Source organism: Trichechus manatus, unplaced genomic scaffold, assembly GCF_000243295.1.
Source record: "Trichechus manatus latirostris isolate Lorelei unplaced genomic scaffold, TriManLat1.0 scaffold00184, whole genome shotgun sequence".
Taxonomy (NCBI): domain Eukaryota; kingdom Metazoa; phylum Chordata; class Mammalia; order Sirenia; family Trichechidae; genus Trichechus; species Trichechus manatus.
This window is the reverse complement of record NW_004444120.1, coordinates 4,506,272-4,525,684: the sequence shown is the minus strand read 5'-3', so window position 1 is coordinate 4,525,684 and position 19,413 is coordinate 4,506,272. Positions and strand designations below refer to the sequence as shown.

The 19,413-nt window shown below is 41.4% G+C and overlaps 1 protein-coding gene across 3 annotated transcripts in view; it reads right to left on the bottom strand.

The window, feature by feature from the left end:
- Positions 1-536: 536 nt before the first annotated feature.
- PTPRO (protein tyrosine phosphatase receptor type O) overlaps positions 537-19,413 on the bottom strand; it is a 251,210-nt gene continuing 232,333 nt past the window's right edge. For 2 of the 3 annotated variants that reach the window (XM_004387346.2, XM_004387347.2), the window contains 7 exons: positions 19,269-19,345; positions 16,876-17,010; positions 16,369-16,491; positions 10,769-10,923; positions 8,969-9,104; positions 4,025-4,145; positions 537-2,754 (listed from right to left, as the gene is read on the bottom strand). In XM_004387346.2, coding sequence (XP_004387403.1) covers positions 4,041-4,145; positions 8,969-9,104; positions 10,769-10,923; positions 16,369-16,491; positions 16,876-17,010; positions 19,269-19,345 — 731 coding nt within the window. In that variant the 3' untranslated portion in view covers positions 537-2,754; positions 4,025-4,040. The remainder of the gene's footprint in view (positions 2,755-4,024; positions 4,146-8,968; positions 9,105-10,768; positions 10,924-16,368; positions 16,492-16,875; positions 17,011-19,268; positions 19,346-19,413) is intronic. The other variant, XM_023741597.1, reaches the window with a different exon arrangement.

Genomic DNA, 19,413 nt, shown 5'->3' with positions numbered 1-19,413 from the left:
TCTAAAGTCATCTGTTGGGATTAGAACCCAAGTCTTCCAACAGATTGATGCTTTTCCCACCAGAAGCCCCACAAAGTGAGGAGCACCTGTGTTCCCGTGAACTGAGTGAAGACTGTGGAGACCCCTGAGAATGATCTGCTAAAGTGATTTCGTGTGACCTTCTGTAGTCTAAGCTCTTGAGTGCATTACAGGCAGCCCCCAGGTTACAAATGTCCAACTTACCTACACCCCGTAGATACGAACCAACTCCTGTAAAGCCTATTATATTAAAAATTTGAGGCATGTACAATGGTTCCTAATAACAAACAGGTGCTACTTTGCGACTTGCATCAAAACATTATTATTATTACTGTATTATTATGTTAAAGATAGTATATCTGGAAGTGTTTCTTTAATGATTTTTTTGCATGGAAAGGTACACTGTATACTAAGACAAACATTTGACTGATGTTCGATACGACCATACCTAACTGTTCCAACTTACATACAAATTCGTCTTAAAGACAGATTTAGGAACGGAACTCATTCATAATCCTGGGATTGACTGTACTTCTAAAGGATGGAAAAGCTGATAGGTCCTAATTTTATGCCTGTTGAAGCAAAGACAACAAATTTCAGGAGAAATAATCCACTGTCTGGGTTTGACTCCATTTCTTTCAATTGGGTTTTTAGTTACCTCTGGATACTTCAACTTCTCTTTTGGGAAAACCGATCTGGCACTATTTAATCCCTACCTTGATGGGGTACTCAAGAAAAAACCCTGAAATATTTATGAAGTGCTTTAAGTTTCACAGCAAGTGATGTTCCTGTAAGTTTCTGAAATGCATTCCTGCTTGCCGATACCTCTTATCGGCTCTTCCAATGTTGCACACCTCACTCCTGACCTGTCCATGTGTGAAAGTCTGAGAATGTCACACATACATTTGCCACCTTTTGAAAAGCTATGTTTGTTCTTGAGAATGGAGTGATATATTATAAAAATATCCAAGACGGAAAATAAAGGAGTGGGGGTGAGAAGAAGAGAGGGATGGCAGCAGGGAGGTAAGAAGCGGAGGAAGGGAAGTGAGTAAAAAAGGACAATCCCCTAAGAGTCCAAGCTGTTAACCTGGAGGGTATGGACATCCTCTGTCACTCACCCTGCAGGGTAGAACTGAGACTTGTTGGCCAGGCCAGCAAGCGATGGTGCCAAGGTCTGCTGTGGCCAGGCCTTCTCAGTGACAAGAGACTGACTGTGGAGTACACAGCTGTTCATCTGGCATCCTTCACCATCACTAAGATCACTGATGAAATATGTAACCAATCCTATACACGTGGCCTCAAGAAGGGGATCAGGAATGGAGGGAAGCTGGGGCAAGGGGCCATGATCAGATACACAGAAGGGACCAAAGCCTCCTGGAAGCACACACAGGGATTCCACAGCAGCCACACTGCCATAGAGAAGCAGCCAGCTTGTGTTTACTTTCACCTCAAAATGTTTTCCTTTGCAACCCATACCATCACCTCTTACTTCTAAGGAAGTGACACAAAGTAGCAGGCTTCACAGTGCCATCGATGTCCATTTTTGATAGCATTCATGTTACAATACACAATCATGTACTGTAATTATACAAAATCCCAGGAATAAAATGTTACTAGTTACAGTGGTTACAATTAAACTGAAAACCAAAAAGGAAACAAAACAAAAAGATATCTCTGTTGGAATCCACAGAGACGCTTGACAATATTACATATCTGTAGCCAAATAATTGTCCTAGCATGCTGCAATTCATTGCCGTAACTTCATAAATTCCCAGCTCTGAGGGAAAGAAAGTGCGTTTTCGCAGCTATAGTTCTCAAAGAAATAGCTCTCACATGTATGCAGGTCAATAGAAAAAGGAATGCAAAGTCGAGGCACCAAGATTGCTCACACAGCAATGGAGTCTAAAAGGTCAGACTTCAAACTTCTCTGAACCAATTATCTGGTTTGTTGACAAAAGAACCTGGACAGTGGCATTAGTCCAAAAGGGCCAAGGAAGAAACACCCAACTGTTAATAAGGAAGAAAACCATTAAGAACTAGAACAATTAGACTTAAATATTTTTTTCTACTCTACTTTGAAGTTGAATTACAGCTTTTCATATTTGGAATAAGAAAAAGGTACAGGACTGATCTGTAGGTAGAACACCTATCTCTTCCCCCATCCCCACTCCCAGCTCCTGATCCAGCACTTAATAATGGAATGCAGATACTGCCGGTTCTATGTCCTTGAAGGAGAATTACCATTTCTTCATGTGTGGCCATGCCTCTTCTTTTTTAACAATGGGGTATAATTTAGTATTCACAATGCCTATTCTTTCCTGGGCTATGGGCTAGATCAATAGTATGGGCAGAAAACAATTCTACTTTCTGATAAAAATACGCACATATAAAAATTATTGCACTAAAATAAAACAAACAAAAGAAAACAAAAACTAACTCAGCCCAACCAGCAAAAGGCCAACTAAACTCTTCGGAAGTGCTTCACTTCCTGCCCTTTGTAGAGCATCTTGACTTTTGTAGTGTTCAATTGAATTTGGTCCATTATTAAATGTGCAGAAGTAAGAGTCCAAAAGACACTGTAGGATCTTTAAGGCTAGGTCTTCCGGGTGCTTCTATGAGATAAATTATCTCCTTGGCCACATATTACAAAGCAGGGGCCCTTGTTAGAAAAATGGCTAACAGACTCCCCTAAAAAATCCAGAAGTAAGGGAGGGTGGGTGAACATCATGTCCTCTCCTGTGAATGAGAGAGAGAAAGACAGTAAGCAGCCTGGAATATCAAAGCTGCTCATCAACACCTCTGGAAGTACAGAGACCTCCTGCTGTCTCCACCACTAGATCTCATTACACTCAATCCCTCAACCCATGTGTTTGTGTATGTGTCTACCCATCTTTCTCTATGTGACTCCCTCTTTTTGAGGATTTGAATGTCTTCAGTATCCCTGCAAAAGTTGTTTCTCTCTGTCTTTTCTTATTCTTTACCCTCTGCATCCTCTTTGATCTCTAAAGGTCTTTTTTTTTTTTTTAATTGTATTTTAGATGAAGGTTTACAGAACAAACTGGCTTCTCATTCGACAGTTGGTACACATACTGTTTTATGGCATTGGTTAACAACCCCACGACATGTCTACACTCTCCCTTCTCGACCTTGGGTTCCTTATTACCAGCTTTCTTGTCCCCTCCTGCCTTCTAGTCCTTGTCTAATGGGCTCTCTTTCTTGATGGATATAAAGGTACAATGATAATCCTGTCCTGCTACCCAGTGGTCCACATGGTACCTGCCCTTCCATATTTCTCCCCCAGGGCACTCTTGCATCTCCTCATCTTGTCAACGGCTCCCCACTCCAGCATAATCACTCACATTCACAATCTATTTATGAGCTGAATGTGCAGATTAAATGCTAACTCAGTCAAGATTACTTTCACATCCAAAAATCTGCTCTCATTGTCAAAATTTGAGTACAGGGCATTAAATATATTGCAGATGTTTTTATGAAGTCTTATTTAAGTGCTCACATAATGGATGAGAACTAGGCATTTCCAGACTCTGTTACCATGATGTTCAATATCGTCAATATCGTTCTTCTTCTTTGGGGTGTCCACTCCAGCTCATGTCTTCTTTGTAACTGCTCGTATGACCCTTGTGATTAATAAAATATTTGCACAACATATCTAGATAAGTAGAGTTGGATGGCCGCATCCTGATACTGCAGGCACAGATGTAATAATGACTTAAGGTTCAGGGTGGAGGGACTGGAGGTCAAATCATCACGAGCTGCAGAAGCTCCTGTGTGGTGTGACCACCGAACAAGGGGTGTTAAGACCTAGGATCTGTCTCCTCCAATGACCACCCCCTGGGGCAGGGAGTTGGAGTGGAAACACTAGTGTAAAGGCAGAGTCAGTACAACAGCCCGGGGCTGCCTTTTGCCCCATCCTTCAGTGAATTCCATCACATCACTGCCTGTTGTTCTAAGACACAGAAGCTGTGATGGGCTCTTCTCTACTTACTGCTTCCAGTTCTGAACTAGGACTTGCTGACATTCTCATATATGATGTCACTGATGCAGAACTGCTGCTTCTTCTTCAACCACATCAGCTGTACACACTGGTGGATAAAAATGTACTGTTCCTGGGGCAAAAGGCAAAAACATGTGTCAGGGCAAGGTATCTTTGTGCAAATATGCATAAAGATATAGTATTTTAACACAGTGAAACTTATGAGAGCTGGAAATCCACGAGACTGCCTTGTTTCTCCTGGTCTAACAAATTTTCTGCTTTTGACAGGATGCAGTCTTAGTACTTCTCCAATGCTCATTTTAGTAGAAAATATTTGCGTTTTCCTTCTCTGATGCATTTCCACCTTACACGGTTTCCAGCTTTCGCAGGCTTTACCGTACTATGGTAATTTTCAAGCTCAAGATATTTTTTCTTAAAGGGGGACATAATTTTCATTATTTATAGAGACACAATTTTATAATTAGAAATTTCAAGAGAATCAACCGTGAAAATATTTTGATTAATAAAGTTTAGATCATTGCTACTTAGTGGTAAAGGCAATCAATATTCAATGGACAAATTATTTTTTTTGGAAAAAAAAAAAATACATAACCTCACCATAAAAAAAAAAAAACCTCACCATACACTGAAATAAATTCCAGCAAGTTTAAGAAATTAAGCCATAAAAATATAAAGGAAAATATAGGTTAACTCCTCTCCGCTCACTTTAGAGAAGGACTAAGCTTAAAAACATGGGAGAAATTACAACTGATAACGTCAAATTACTGCATGGAAAAGAAAGTCAAAACAATAAAGGGGAACCAGGAACTTGGAGGGGAAGATATTTTCTAGAACAATGACAAAATGTTGATACCTTTATACTTGTTAAAAACTCATCCAAATCAGTAACTCACACACTTAAATAGAATATAGGTCAAGAACATCAACCACTAGCCCACATATTCCTGGAAGGCAAGGACTATGTCTTTTTATTCCTAATGCCTTGCACTTAGTTGGTGCTTGCTGAACGTTTTTTGAATTAAACTAAGGAAATATTAATAACTAGAAACATAGACAAAAAATAGGCAAGTAATCAAAATGTAACTTAAAACAATTACTTGTCATCTATGAAGTGAGCAAAGCTAAAAGGAAAAAAGAAATAATAGTCAGTGGTGACGACTTTGTTGAAGCAGTCATTTTTATTTATTTGCGGGGGGAGATATAATTAATAAAACACTAATAAATGGTGTTGTGGACACAGGTGATAGTAACAAAGCAGAAAAGAAACCAATTTAATGTCATAAAAAAAGAAGAATGGCTTAAGTAAGCAAAGGCATATCTATAATGAAACATTAATCAGCCTTAAAATGAGTTTATAGAGTTTCAGGCAGTTTGGGGTAACACTCATAACGTTAAGTGAAAAATTAGGGTGTAAGATATATACATCCACACACACACACACACACATATATAGCATATGAACAAAACTGTGTAAGTTATACTTGAATGAAGGCCATGCGGAAATACACCAAACTGTTAAGCGCAGTTGTCTTTGCGAAATGAAATCATGGATAATTTTATGGTCTTTCTCCTTTTTCTTTGTTTCCCAAAGTTTCTCTAAAAGTAAATACTTTTAATACCATTATCCACAGGATTTTAAAGAGCCTTATACAAAGGATAAATGTTAATACTTCAAACATCACTGGCTTGGTACCTCTGCCTAACCTGTATTTTTCAACAAGGCTTGCAGAAAACGTATACCCTTATTTTTTGAGAGAACCTCACCAATACCTGAGCTGTCCTTGCCATCATATGTCACCCCATTGTCAAGCACTAGGCATAGCTAAGGCCAGAGATTGCCTGGTTCTTCAACCAATAATTATTTGGTGGCAAGAGTGGGACAAACTTTGTGTCAAAAAAAGAAGATAGACCACAGGAAAAGTAAATAAAAGACTATTAATAAACACATCCCTGGGAGCCCAGAAGAAATCTAGGCTACAGATCAGGAGGACGTGCTGAAAGCAAAGCTCTAACTGACCTCCAGGGAAGGCTGTTAGAGGAAGACCATGCAAAACGTTGAATGAAAATGGAACAGAGCCCAAGAGAGGTGAACACCATCTTCTGTAGTTTCAAAGCACTTATCCATATTATGTCATTTCACATAATGCGTACTTCACAATTCATGGAAGTTATCATTCGCATTTTACAGATGAGCAGTAGGAAAAGTGAAGTGACCTGTGCAGAAGGACTGCTTGGAGCTCAGACCTTCTCCCAGGGTCTGGCACTCTTTCTAACAACTTCTGCTGCTCTTGTGGAGAGCCCCACAAGTGTTGGGTCAGGTGAGAAAGGGAAAGAAGATAGGTCAAAATATAGCCCACTCCGCACACATTGCAACGACCTGGAAATATGCATGTGAGGACATGGCCGATTTAATCCGTTTACTTCTGCTATTTTTGGAGTGGGGTGGGGTGAGGGGATCAGGATGATGGGCATTCCAGAGATGGCTGGAGAATTAGAAACCAGGAATGGGAAGAAACATGGTATACAGTTCATGGGTTGTGTATAGACACAGACAGCTGGAAAATCAATCAGATGGAGAATCATTACGGCCTCTTGAAAATCATTACTGTCAAAGGATTACTCTACGATGACCAAGGTGAACAGAATAATTTTTTTTACTTTGCTTTTTATTGATGAGCATGAGTAAATCAGAAGGCAACACAACTGGGAAGCGAAAGGGCTAGTACAGGCTGAAGCAGGGAGTGCAGAGGAATGAGGGGTAATAAGGGTAAATGAACAAGATGTTCTAGAAATAACTAACAAAACAAACATAAATAACTGGAACTGGGGAGCAGCCACCACCAAATCCTGAAGGAACTCAAGGGTGAAGGAGAACAGTTGGGAAAAATAAGTAACCTGTGGTGACCTCCACCCCCTTTGCTGACTTTGAATTCCCCCAGGAAAGTTCAAGGAAGGAGTCTCACATTTAAAACAGATTGTTTCCCTGGAGATGTCAACTGAAAATTCTTCCATAAACAAAGAAGCCAAATAAGTGACATTTGGGGCAAGAAAGGCATTCTGGACAAAATCTTTCCCAGCTTTGCACAAAGCCACATCCTGGCTGCCCTAGTTTTCTGTGATCACTACACCTCTAGAAAGATAATGGAGCTGAAAGTGGGATGGAGGGTGGGCCACGTGAAGATAATTTTTAAAAAAGGATTAAGGGTCTATAGTTGAAAAGGTCAAAAGTCAAAAAGCAAAAATCAAAGTCTATAAAGTTATAAAAGGTATAAATTAAGTGAATGGGGCAGACAATCCATCACAACCAAAATACTTAAAATTAGGAGTGGCCCTTTGAAGCTTGGGAATTAATATACATAATGAGAAGTTTAATCACACATTAGCATGTAAACTTCTGGAAATGAAAGCCAAAAATCTGGACCAATTAATAGATTACTGTTTAATCACTAGCTAGAGGAGGACTTCTCTGGGAAACCAGGACGTTCTAAATGTAGGATAACAAGGTCATATTCATTCTCCTACAGCAGTAAAGTAGCAGGCAGCAGGGCTGGAATGGTGGCTTAGTGGTTAAGAGCTATGGCTGCTAACCAGAAGGTCGGCAGTTCGAATCCACCAGCCCGCTCCTTGGAAACCCTATGGGGCAGTTCTACTCTGTCCTATAGAGTCGCAATGGGTTGGAATTGACTCGATGGCAACAGGTTTGGTTTGGCCCCTTTTAGGGTTGGAATGTGAGTGAGGTCAAGAAGTGAGGATCAAATACAGGACTTGTTTCCTAATTAGAAAAGAGAAATCTGAATGTGCATGGTTTACTCTGTCTGAAGTGCGATGATCCTGCTATAACCCAGAAATAAACACATTGGAAGGGCTGTGCCAAGCCTTGGTCACACGAGAACAGGGAGGCAGGAGGAGAGGAAAGTAAAAAAGGTGGGGAAGGAGAAACAGGGAAAGAGCTAAGAGACTGCAGCCATTAGTCTAGGCTTTCTGGGTTATACTGCCACCTAGTGGTGATTGTTAGGAAAAAGCACGAGGGCGACCAAAGCCCGTTTTAATCCCCTGGAAGTTTAGTAAGAGGTCAGGTCAGGTTGTGTTCTACTCAACAAGCCTTCCTCCCACACAAACTCCTTGAGAAAGAGGACTATTGTGTGCCTGAAGCTGAGATGTCGAGAGTAAGGCTATTGACTGGGATTAGAAACAAGCTATTGTACTGAGGTTTTTGCCCCCCCACAGGTCCCACCCCCCGCTGCTCTGAGGCTGCTGGAATGCTGTCTGCTGGCTCTGGCCTGGTACTCCAGTCTGACTGAAGAATTACAAGGCTGCAAGGGAGGGGAGAACTTGGGAGAAGAGGAAGAAGAGGGAGCCCGCAACACCGCCAAGTATTCCTGGGAGTGCTCCCATGTTGCTAAAATGAGAAATCCATTTATTTACATAAAAGGGAAGTTGAAGAAGTGATGAGTTAGGGGGCTGGGAATCCTTAAAAGTATAAGGTGGACTGAAGGCATAAATCTACCCGTGACCACCATCAAAAGCCAGTTACAGGAGGACAGACTAATTGACAAGCTTACTGAATCAAATCCAACATTTCAGATATAAATTCAATTACGTCAGTTCCACAGCTTCTATTTGGTGGTTTTACCCAGGTTGGCTGTTACTGTCACCTAACCCTCAGTCTGTCTGAGGATGATTTAGTCTATTACAGGTGCTTCTGTGTGTTCTGGATTACCAAAGGGCACACGAGGCCAAAGGAAGTGTGATCACTATACACTGAATGGATTTCTAGAGGGTAATATCCACTTCACAGTCTCAACATGCACGCTAAGGAAATGGGAAACTCAGGTGCAAAGCAACCCAAGGCTCTTGTTTGAAGCATGAGATTGAATATTGGCAAGTTTTCCAGTCAAAGACAAATTTTAAAATACATATGGATGACGCTCCTACCTCTGTCTGTACCATAGACATCCGGTATGACCTCATTTCTGACACCAGTCCTAAGATGTCTACAAACTCATGATCCCGAATGTGCTGCAGGAGCCTGTCCAGGGCAATGAACGTTCCTGTCCGCCCCACTCCAGCACTGCAAAGAAAATGTTCAGACAGTACATTACTTAGCGCTTTTTAAAAGATTACAGGTAGCACCATTGTGAAAAAAGAAGATTAATCTCCTGACAATAGTTTCAGCTTCACTGATTTTTAAGCATGTGGTCGCAGTAGGTGTTTCTTCTAATGTCACGTTTCTGCCTATCACCACCAGCTTCCTTAGACAGGAAGAGGCTGGCACTGCCTCCTTGACCACACCGTCCCATGGGCACTCTGCTCCCTGAGGAAAGCAGTGATTCCAGAGAGAGTACTCTGGAGAGTGGATTTCTGCCTTCAGTGAGCTGACACACAGAAATGATTCCCTGCCTCCTGAGTCACCTCAGAGTTCACTTCTACTTCTGATATGCAGTGGGAGCACGTATGTCTGTCTTCTGCTCTTTTGAGGCTACATAAACATTTTACAATATTATATCACAGAGACAGATTCTGGTGGAGCTTTGTGCACTGGGTGGAAAGGAAAGCTTAAATTCAAAAATAACTCTTCCCATAAAGAACGAGTGTGGTCCTTGAGTTTTGACAGTGGACTGGATGATATATCCCCTTTCATTTCAGCTCTCTGGAAATTCAGTGACAAACTTGAAGAGCTGTAGCAAATGCGTTTCTGTTAATGAGCTGAATATTTTCATTGTTTTTTCCTTTCCCTCATCTTGCTTTTGTGCCTATTTATATTATTGTGGGCTGTGATGAACTATTTATAATTTGACCTTGCATTTGTCTGTGTTGTAAACCACTCAGAATCCTTGTTGGAATAGAGTAATAATACATAGTGATTGTTAGCGTGGCCTTTGGAGACTGGCATGCCTGGATTTGATCCTCACTCCTCCACACTCTACTTGTATGAAACTGTGTGGATCCGTTAACCTTTCTACGCCTCAGTTTTTTTATCTGAAAGTGGAAATAATACTTACCTCCTGGATAAAGGATAAAACCCCTTGCTGTCAAGTCAATTCTGACTCATAGCAACCCTATAGGACAGAGTAGAACTTCCCCATAGGGTTTCCAAGGAGTGGCTGGTGGATTTGAACTGCTGACACTTTGGTTAGTAGCCAAGCTCTTAACCCACTGGGCCACCAGGGCTCTGGATAAAGGATAACTACATTATAAATTAATTATGTATATAATAAGACATCAATTAATTGCAGGCTTAAAAAAATCAAAACTTCACCCTCGAGACTATTACTCTGTAATGCTTTTCAAATCTTGAAACGATATTATCCCCTGAAATCATCTTTAAACAAAAACTAAACAAAAAGTTTAGCTCAAAAAGTAAAGAATGTTATCCTTAAACATTGCGCTTAAAAAAATAATAACAACAACAACAAAACTTCCTAAGACCAAAGGGGCAACAGTAACTCTGAAGCAATGATGAGAAATTTAGGGGGCAGTGAGTATAAATTAATGGGGTGAAACAACTAGAGTAGAAACAATGGAACATGGACACAATGTGAAGAATGTAACCAATGTTACTGAATAATATGTGTAGAAATTGTTAAATGGGGTATTTCACCAAAAATAAAATTATATTAAATTAAAAAAAATCATAATTTCATTTAATTGTGAATGAAATCTGACTAGGGGTTTATGGAATGGTGGGCTATTTCCTTCACAAAACAAAGCCCCTGGTGCTTAACAGCAAATTACCTGCAGTGTATGATCATGGGGCCTTTGCTCTTGGTAGCTTGCTGTCGGACCATGTGTACAAACTGCAGGATACTTTCTGCAGCATTTGCTGTGGGCACACCATGATCAGGCCACGCAGTGTAGTTAAAATGCATCACATCCTGCATTTCATCAGCCTTTAGGAAAAAAGGTAAAGAGAAGCATCAGCTCTCAGTCCACAGTCAGGATGGCCCAGGCCTCCCTGCAAGATCACGCACTAATGGTGTGAGGAGATAAAGTCACGCTGTACTCCTGGCGGATGCACTTTCCATTCCAGTATTGTGTCTGGCACAAAGTAGGCCTGAAAAAAATATTAATGGTATAAAATCTTCTAGTAGTAGGATAAATAAGCTAATCCACGCCTGCGTAGTTAGGGACAAGAGCTTAAGAGGATGAGGGTTTGGATCCTGGCCTTGACACTGAGAAGCTATGTCAGCTTTGGACAAATCCCCTTTATCAGGCTGGTGCACCCCTTTCCCAGCTGCTGCTGCCACGCACAGCTGTACCCTTCTCCTGATAATTGCTCTCCATTAAAGGGAGCAAACATCCCTGGTGGTGCAAATGTTTAAACGCTCGTCTGCTAACTGAAACGGTTGGCGGTTCGAACCCACCCAGTGACTCCATGGGAGAAAAATCTTGCGATCTGCTTCTATAAAGGTTTTAGTCAAGAAAACCCCATGGGGCAGTTCTGCACTGTCAATACGAGGTCAATGTGAGTCAGAACCACTCAATGGCAAAGGGAACTGCCTTGCTAGAAAATGCCTAGGAGGTTACATCCTTCTGCCGAGGGCAGCCTGCAGCTAATGACTGCCTGATGTTGGGACACACAAAGTCCCTCGTCTCATGGTGGGCCAACTCTGTGATGCCAGTCATGTTTGTATACTTTCCATTGGGTCAGGCTGAACCCACAGCTGTTTAGCTTCTTCCCCTGTCCTATCCTGCTTCCCTTGCTCCTTTACAGGCTGTACTTGGGATGAACCAACCAGTTGCTGTCCAGTTGACTCCGACCTATGGAGACCCCATGTGGTCAGAGTAGAACTGTGCTCCATGGAGTTTTCAATGGCTGACTTTTCTGAAGTAGATCGCCAGGCCTTTCTTCTGAGGTGCCTCTGGGTGGACTTGAACCTCCAACCTTTCGGTGAGCAGCCAAATGTGTTAACCATTTGCACTGCCCAGGGACTCCACCTGAGATTACACTCTCATAAAACCACTTATACAAGAATCCTTGTCTTGGGTTCTGATGCTAGGGGACTGACCCAAGACAAACTTGCTGAGCTTCAGTTTTCTCATCTCTAAGACGAGTCCTGTAATGATACCTGTAAGCAGGGTTGTTGTGAGGATTAAGTGTGATCATATTTGTGAAGGATGGCATGTAAGCACTCAGTACCTGTTGTTGTTAGGTGCTGCCGAGCCGATTTCTACTCTGTTGTTACTACTGATACAACACAATTACTACCACTCACTCCGATCCCCTCAGCACGTTTGTATGGCTGGCTCTGGAAATATCTAGTAAGTGAGTATATTTTATATATTTATCCTACTCAAATTAACTTGTACTTCAAATAAACTGTGGTTCCCTCTGAACTGAGTATACACTGATTAGGATGTGGGTCATTCAAAATCCATTTCAGTCCCTCCCAATTTGAAGAATAAGGATTTACTATCTTGTTATCAACTCTCAGAAATGTTCCAAACCCAGGCCTTATGAAGATTTAACTCATCCCTCATCCTCCAAACTTGTTAAGAGTCTAGAATCCACTGAGAAGATGAAATATTGTATCATAATTTGGTAGAGTTTGGCCTGGCTATGAATTTGGAAATAAAGTTTAGGGTCAGAGAAATGAATTCCAAAGAATCAGTGGTCTTGGGTGAAGCAAAATTTGTACAAATATCAATAAGTGTATGATAACATTTGCATAAATATAAATAAACCAGAAATTCAGCTAGATCCCTGTCCCCTTGGTACCCAAGGCCATCTGTCCCCAGCAGTATGCAGGGACTCCCTCACTAGGTTCAAGGGCTCTTTCTTAGACACACCAAGCATGAAGTATACAAAGATGCCCACTCGCACCACTGTCTTCAGGAAGCATGACAAGAGAGTAACCCAGGCATCATAAACTGTGCAGAATGACTTAATTATTTAACACTATGAGTATGCAAGTATATCCTCAGCCACTAGAGAACTTTGGTTGCCTAGAAAAGTTCATGAAAATGCTCATCGTGTTCAGAGCTCTTCACAGGCTTAGCACAGGATGTATACGTTGTAGGCGATACATATATTGCGATACAGTTGATCTGAAAATGTATCCAGGTAAAAAGTGCAAGGTGGTTCAAAAAGGAGAAACACTTAAATTTCCAGTTGTGTCTCCACAAATGCAAGGCAAGGGGCGGCTGAATAGCGAGGCCCAAGGCCAGTGGGAACACATAATTTTTTTGCTGATCTTCAGTTTCCAGTTCTTACTCAGTTCATGCTAAGTTTTAAGTACTGGAAAGATATAAGTTTTACGTTATAATCATTTTATTCCTTTCTTGTTAAATAAGAAAACCCTTCTGGTTTCATCTTACTTAAAAACCCATTGCCCTTGTGTGAATTCCGACTTATAGCAACCCTATAGGACAGAGTAGGACTGCCCCATAGAGTTTCCAACGAGCACCTGGTGGATTCGAACTGCTGACTTTTTGGTTAGCAGCCGTAGCACTGAACTACTACGCCACCAGGGTTTCCAAAATAAAGTTTCCAAGGAGTAGCTGGTGGATTTGAACTGCTGACCTTTTGGTTAGCAGCCATAGCTCTTAACCACTGCACCACCAGGGCTCTCTTTATCTTACTTAGCCCATTCCTAAATCCTCTTACCCTGACTTACTCATTTATGTAATTTATATATTTTTTGTACTCTGAAAGTTTCCACATATCAGTATGGGGGGAATAAAGAACAATACAAGCAAATTAAACAAATAGAAAAACACATTCCTTAGCACAGCACAATGTGCTTTGGCAATGGCACCTTCATTGCAAGAGCTTAAAACTTAGATTATGTATGTTTACGGCCAATAGAGGGCGCTCTAGTACTGGACGCTAGCAACAACTGTACAAACACCATTATTCGATGTTTCATTCCTGTTTTTTAAGTCCTTGACATGGTGTCATTGTAAGACAGGCCATCTTTTAAGACCACGGACGAGAAGCATAGTATTGACCACGCAGTGATCTATTTGATTCTTCTCTGTGCACAAGGGAATAAGCATGAGAACAGACCCTATCTTGTGCCTTGCTCTTTTTTCCCCTCTTGGATGCGATGGTAGGGAAACATTTGTTCCCTATCTGTCTAGCAGTTTGTACTGCTTCCTGGCTGAAATAGCCAAGAAAGCAAGCAGCGTTCAAATGGCATTCACAGTGTCAAATATTTTCTCTAATGGAAAAACTGTGGATGCTTTGCCAATGCTTTATTATTTTTGAAATCATTCATTCGTTTGTTCACTCACTTATTATTCCGCAAGGATTTATTAAGTGGATAAGGGTTGAGATGACAAAGATTATTAGAACGGGGTACTTGCTCCTAAAACTCACAGTCTACCAGGGAGGCAGACATACAGCGAGAGAGTTGTGGCCGTCTGTGCGTGCTGTGATAGAGCACAGCACGGGAGACTCCAGGAGAAGAAGGGGCAAGAGTTAGCTGCTTCTGAGACCACGGAAGGCTGAACAAAGGGAGTGACACTGGAGATGAAACTGTGTTTGAGTAGAAACCTATACTTTGTGAGCAAGGAAGAGATGAGATTTTCAAAGAATGGAACAGCATGAAGCAGAGTCTTTTACAGTCAGACTGGAATATGCCTAAATCCTCATTGCAGTAAAAGCCATTGTTAACGGCCAGTGGTTAAGAATTATCAATTACTAAAAATACTAGATAATTACTGGGTGCTTGCGGAGCCCTGGTGGCGCAGTGGTTAAGAGTTGGCTGCAAACTAAGAGGTCGGCAGTTCGAATCCACCAGCTGCTCCTTGGAAACCCTATGGGGCAGTTCTACTCTGTTCCAATAGGGTCGCTATGAGTTGGAATCGACTGGATAGCAACAGGTTTTGTCTGGTACTGGGTGCTTACGTTGGGTTGCTATGGACACTCTTCGCTTGCATTGTCTATGTTCAGGTTGGCAGACGTTTTCTGTAAAGGGCTGTGGTTGCGTTAGTTGGCATCCCGTTGATTCCGACTCACAGTGACCTCAGGCTCTGCAGGTCCTAAGGTCTCTTGCGACTACTCAGGCTTGTTGCTGTAGCACAGAAGCAGCCATAAACCAAATCCATTGCCGTCAAGTTGATTCCGACTCATAGCGATCCTACAGCACAGAGTAGAACTGCCTCATAGGGTTTCCGAGGAGCGGTGAATGGATTTGAACTGCCAACCTTTTGGTTAGCAGCCGGATGCTTAACCGCTGCACCACCAGGGAGCGTGGTGCGTTCCAATAGCATTTTTTTTAACGTACCCTGAAATTTGAATTTCAGGTAATTTTCGTCATAAAATATCGTCCTTTAAAAAAAATTTCTAACCATTTAAAAATGTAAAAGCCATTCTTGGCTTGCCTTTGGTGGCAGGTGGGTTTGGTCCACGGGCCACAGTTTGCCTTCAAATACTGTAATACATACATTAGAAAGGGTTGTTTCTAAGGAGGGAATAACATTTTCTTTCTTTTGATTGCATTCTGGTAAATTATATATAACAAAATTTGCCATTTTAACATTTTTTAAGTGTAACATTCAGTGGAATTAATTATACACTCAATGTTGTGCAACTATTACCACTATTCATTTCCAAAATTTTAGTGAATAACATTTTAATGAGAACTTTTCTGTTAAACTCGGTCCTCAGCAGGGGACATGTTCAAAAGGGAAATACTAGTAAAAACTCTCTTTTGTTTCCTGAGGACTGTTCTATGTGAAGAAGGAAACAGGGTAATTTTGGTTGATGCGAGAACCTACAATATATCTCCGAAGGCTGGAGAGAAACATTTAATATGTATTCAAAGGCTTGCCATCAGAGAGATAGCCAGTCTTATGGAAAACACAGACTTTTCTGACACTCTAACAATCAGAAATCAGTAACACTTCAAAAGATGTATGGAACCATGATCAGTAGGCCTAGAAGTACCTTCCAAAAAAATCAAAACCAAAACCAAACAAAATATGGAAAAACCAAAACTCAAGCCACTAAATCATGCTTTAAATATTTAATTTCAAATTTAAGCATACCTTGTAGATCCTAATTATACTCATATGTGGTTAATATATGTAACGAGTACACTTCCTTCCTCAATCAAACCTGGTAAGCAATAATTAACCATGTCATCTCGCCCTGGGCTAACCTGAGATGGGACAGGTGAAGGCTTTTTTTTCCATTTCCTCTGGCCCTTCAGGCCAACCATTCCATGCATACCATTCTCAATGAAATGGGAAGGATTAGAAGCGGAATTTTTCTCCTCAAGGAAGAAGAGCTTCGAAACCTGAAGTGCGCGTGGTCTGACATGGCGGTGTCCTGACACTTGTGGGGGATTCCCTCAGCCCGGGGCAACAGCTTAAGCTTTGGGACTTACATAGCTGATCCGGAAATGTCTACAGGCCCAGTCATCCTGCTCCTCCTCTGAGATCATCTCCACGGTGACGTCCCCGTAAGCAATGGGTTCTTCCGTGAAAGGCCAGTAGTGGTCACATTTCACCTAAGGGGAAGATACCACAACCTCGTCAAACAAACAGGGGGAAGAAATGAGGCCCGTGCTTCCTTAGGCGAAAACAAAGGCGCCTGCCGTTGTATGGAACCTTTGCAAGGATGAAAAATAAAGCAGGTAGAGAGTTTCTGCTGCACACACCCACCCACTGCTGTCCAGTTGATTCCGACTCATCGCCACCCCGTAGGGATTCCAAGGTTGTAAATCTCTGTGGAAGCGGAAGACTGCCACATCTTTCTCCTGCGGAGCTGGGGGTGGTTTCAAACTGCTGACCTTTCGGTTAGCCATCATTCTTCTGCTACACAGGAAGCAATCGACAGCAGCAGCTACTGCTGGTTTTGTTGGTAAGTAAGAAAGACCCCCTTAGATACTTACCCTCCTTTTCTCATTACACTGAGTGAGCATGACAATAATCTGAGACCTCTGTTGTAGGACCATCTTCCAAAAGTCATTTCTGGTTTCAGGCAGCGGCCCCTGTGTGGCAATATACTCCTGGGGTGAGTTGTATCCCTGAGAGGTAAGTGACAAAAGTGTCACCTAATGAGCCGCTGTCAACACCAAATGCTATTCCACACAAATGAGAAGAAACTGAAAATTAACGGGCAATAAACCTGGTGAAGGATTACACACTGATGGAAAGTTTTCTCTTTTGTTCGTCAAAAAACCAGTCAGTGCAAACATGGATGAATCTGGACGGCATTATGCTGAGTGAAATAAGTCAATCACAAAAGGACAAATAGTGTATGAGACCACCATTATAAGAACTTATGAAAAGGTTTACACACAAAGAGAAGCAATCTTTGATGGTTATGAGGAAGGGAAGGGGTGGGGAGGGAAAAATACTAAATAGACAATAGATAAGTGGTAACTTTGGTGACGGGTAAGGCAGTACATGATACTGGGGAAGTCAGCACAACTTTTTTTTTCTCTCTCTCTTTTTTCAATTGTGCTTTAAGTGAAAGTTTACAATTCAAGTTAGTCTCTCATACAAAAATTTATACGTACATTGTTTTGTGACCCTTGTTGTTCTCCCTATACTGTGATAGCACACTCCTCTTTTCCATCCTGGATTTCCAGTGTCCACTCAACCAGCTCCTGACCTTCTCTGCCTTCTCATCTTGCCTCTGGACAGAAACTGCCCATTTAATCTCATGTATCTACCTGAGCTAAGAAGCATACTTCACGAGGAACATTTTATGTCCCGTAGTCCAGTCTCATCTTTGTCTGAAGAGTTGGCCTCAGGAATGGTTTTAGTTTTGGGCCAAGAGGCAGTGCGGGGCCATGTCTTCCAGGGTCCCTCCAGTCTCAATGAAACCATTAAGTCTGGTCTTTTTACTAGAATTTGAGTTCTGCATCCCTCTTTTCTCCTGCTCCATCAGGGAATCTCCTTTGTGTTCCTCAAGGCGGTCATTGTGGTAGCTGGGCACCAACTAGTTCTTCTTGTCTCAGGGGAAGTCAGTACAACTTGATCAAGGCAAGGCCATGGAAGCTTCATAGACACATCCAAACCCCCTGAGGGACCAAATTACTGGGCTGAGGGCTGGTGACCATGGTCTTGAGGGACATCTAGCTCAACTGGCATAACATAGTTTATAAAGAAAATGTTCTACACCCTACTTTGGTGAGTAGCATCTAGGGTCTTAAAATCTTGTTTGTGGCTATCTAAGATACTCCACTGGTCCCACCCCTTCAGAAGCAAGGGAGAATGAAGAAATCCAAAGACACAAGGGAAAGATTAGCCCAAAGGACTAATGGACCACAAGTACCACAGCCTCTACCAGACTGAGTCCAGTACATCTAGATGGTGCCTGGCTACCACCATTGACTGTTCCTACAGCAATCACAATAGAAGGTCCTGGACAGAGCTGGAGAAAAATGTAGAAAAAATTCTAACTCACAAAAAAAATAAAACAAAACAAAACAAAAAAACCCAGACTTAGTGGTCTGACAGAGACTGGAGAAACCCTGAGAGTATGGCCCTAGATACCCTTTTAACTCAGTATTGAATTCACTCCTGAGGTTCACCCTTCAGCCAAAGATTAGACAGCCCCATTAAAAAAAATGAGACTAAATGAGCATATCAACCCAGGGGCAAGGAGAGGACATGAAAGCTGGTAATAGGGAACCCAAGGTCGAGAAGGGGGAGAGTGTTGACATGTCATGGGGTTGGCAACCAATGTCACAAAACAATATGTGTATTAATTATTTAATGAGAAACTAATTTGCTCTGTAAACCTTCATCTGAAGCACAATTTAAAAAAAAAAAGAAAAAGCAGTCAGTGTATTTAACTGACCATATATGTCCGTATGATTTTAAGCATTGCTCTCTGGAAGCTTATAAAATCACATATCACAGCCACACCTTTTATATATCTATCTCTATATATCTATATACACATAATAGCTACTATCTTTATAGATGTTACAAGTACAGGTGCTCAAGTGGAGAACTTTCCATTTGGTTGCTGAAATTGGCATTTAAATGCAAAAAAAGAAAATGATCTTTAGCATAATTATCTCTCTTCCCTTTAACTAATCCTTTACAAAGAAATATGAACATTGCTAATGTATGGGCTTTTTTGTTTTTTATTCCCCTATCATCTATTCTGAAATGGAATAGTGGAAATTGTTCTTTAGAGTTGGATTGTTGGGTAGAGAGTGGTTCTCTTCTTTAACTGTTTGACACATCCATGTATTATTCTGAATTGTATTCCACTGACTGGGTTCGCATTTGGATGCCTGATTTTTTTTTTTTTTAATTTACTTACAGGAATATAGTTGGCATTGATGTAGTCCGCACCTTCCTCTTCATTCATGGAGACTAATCTCACCCGGCTGAAGTCATCTATAAAGAGTTAGGAAGAAAAGAAATATTAAAAATCAAGATGGAAGGGAGAATTATCTTGACCCTCT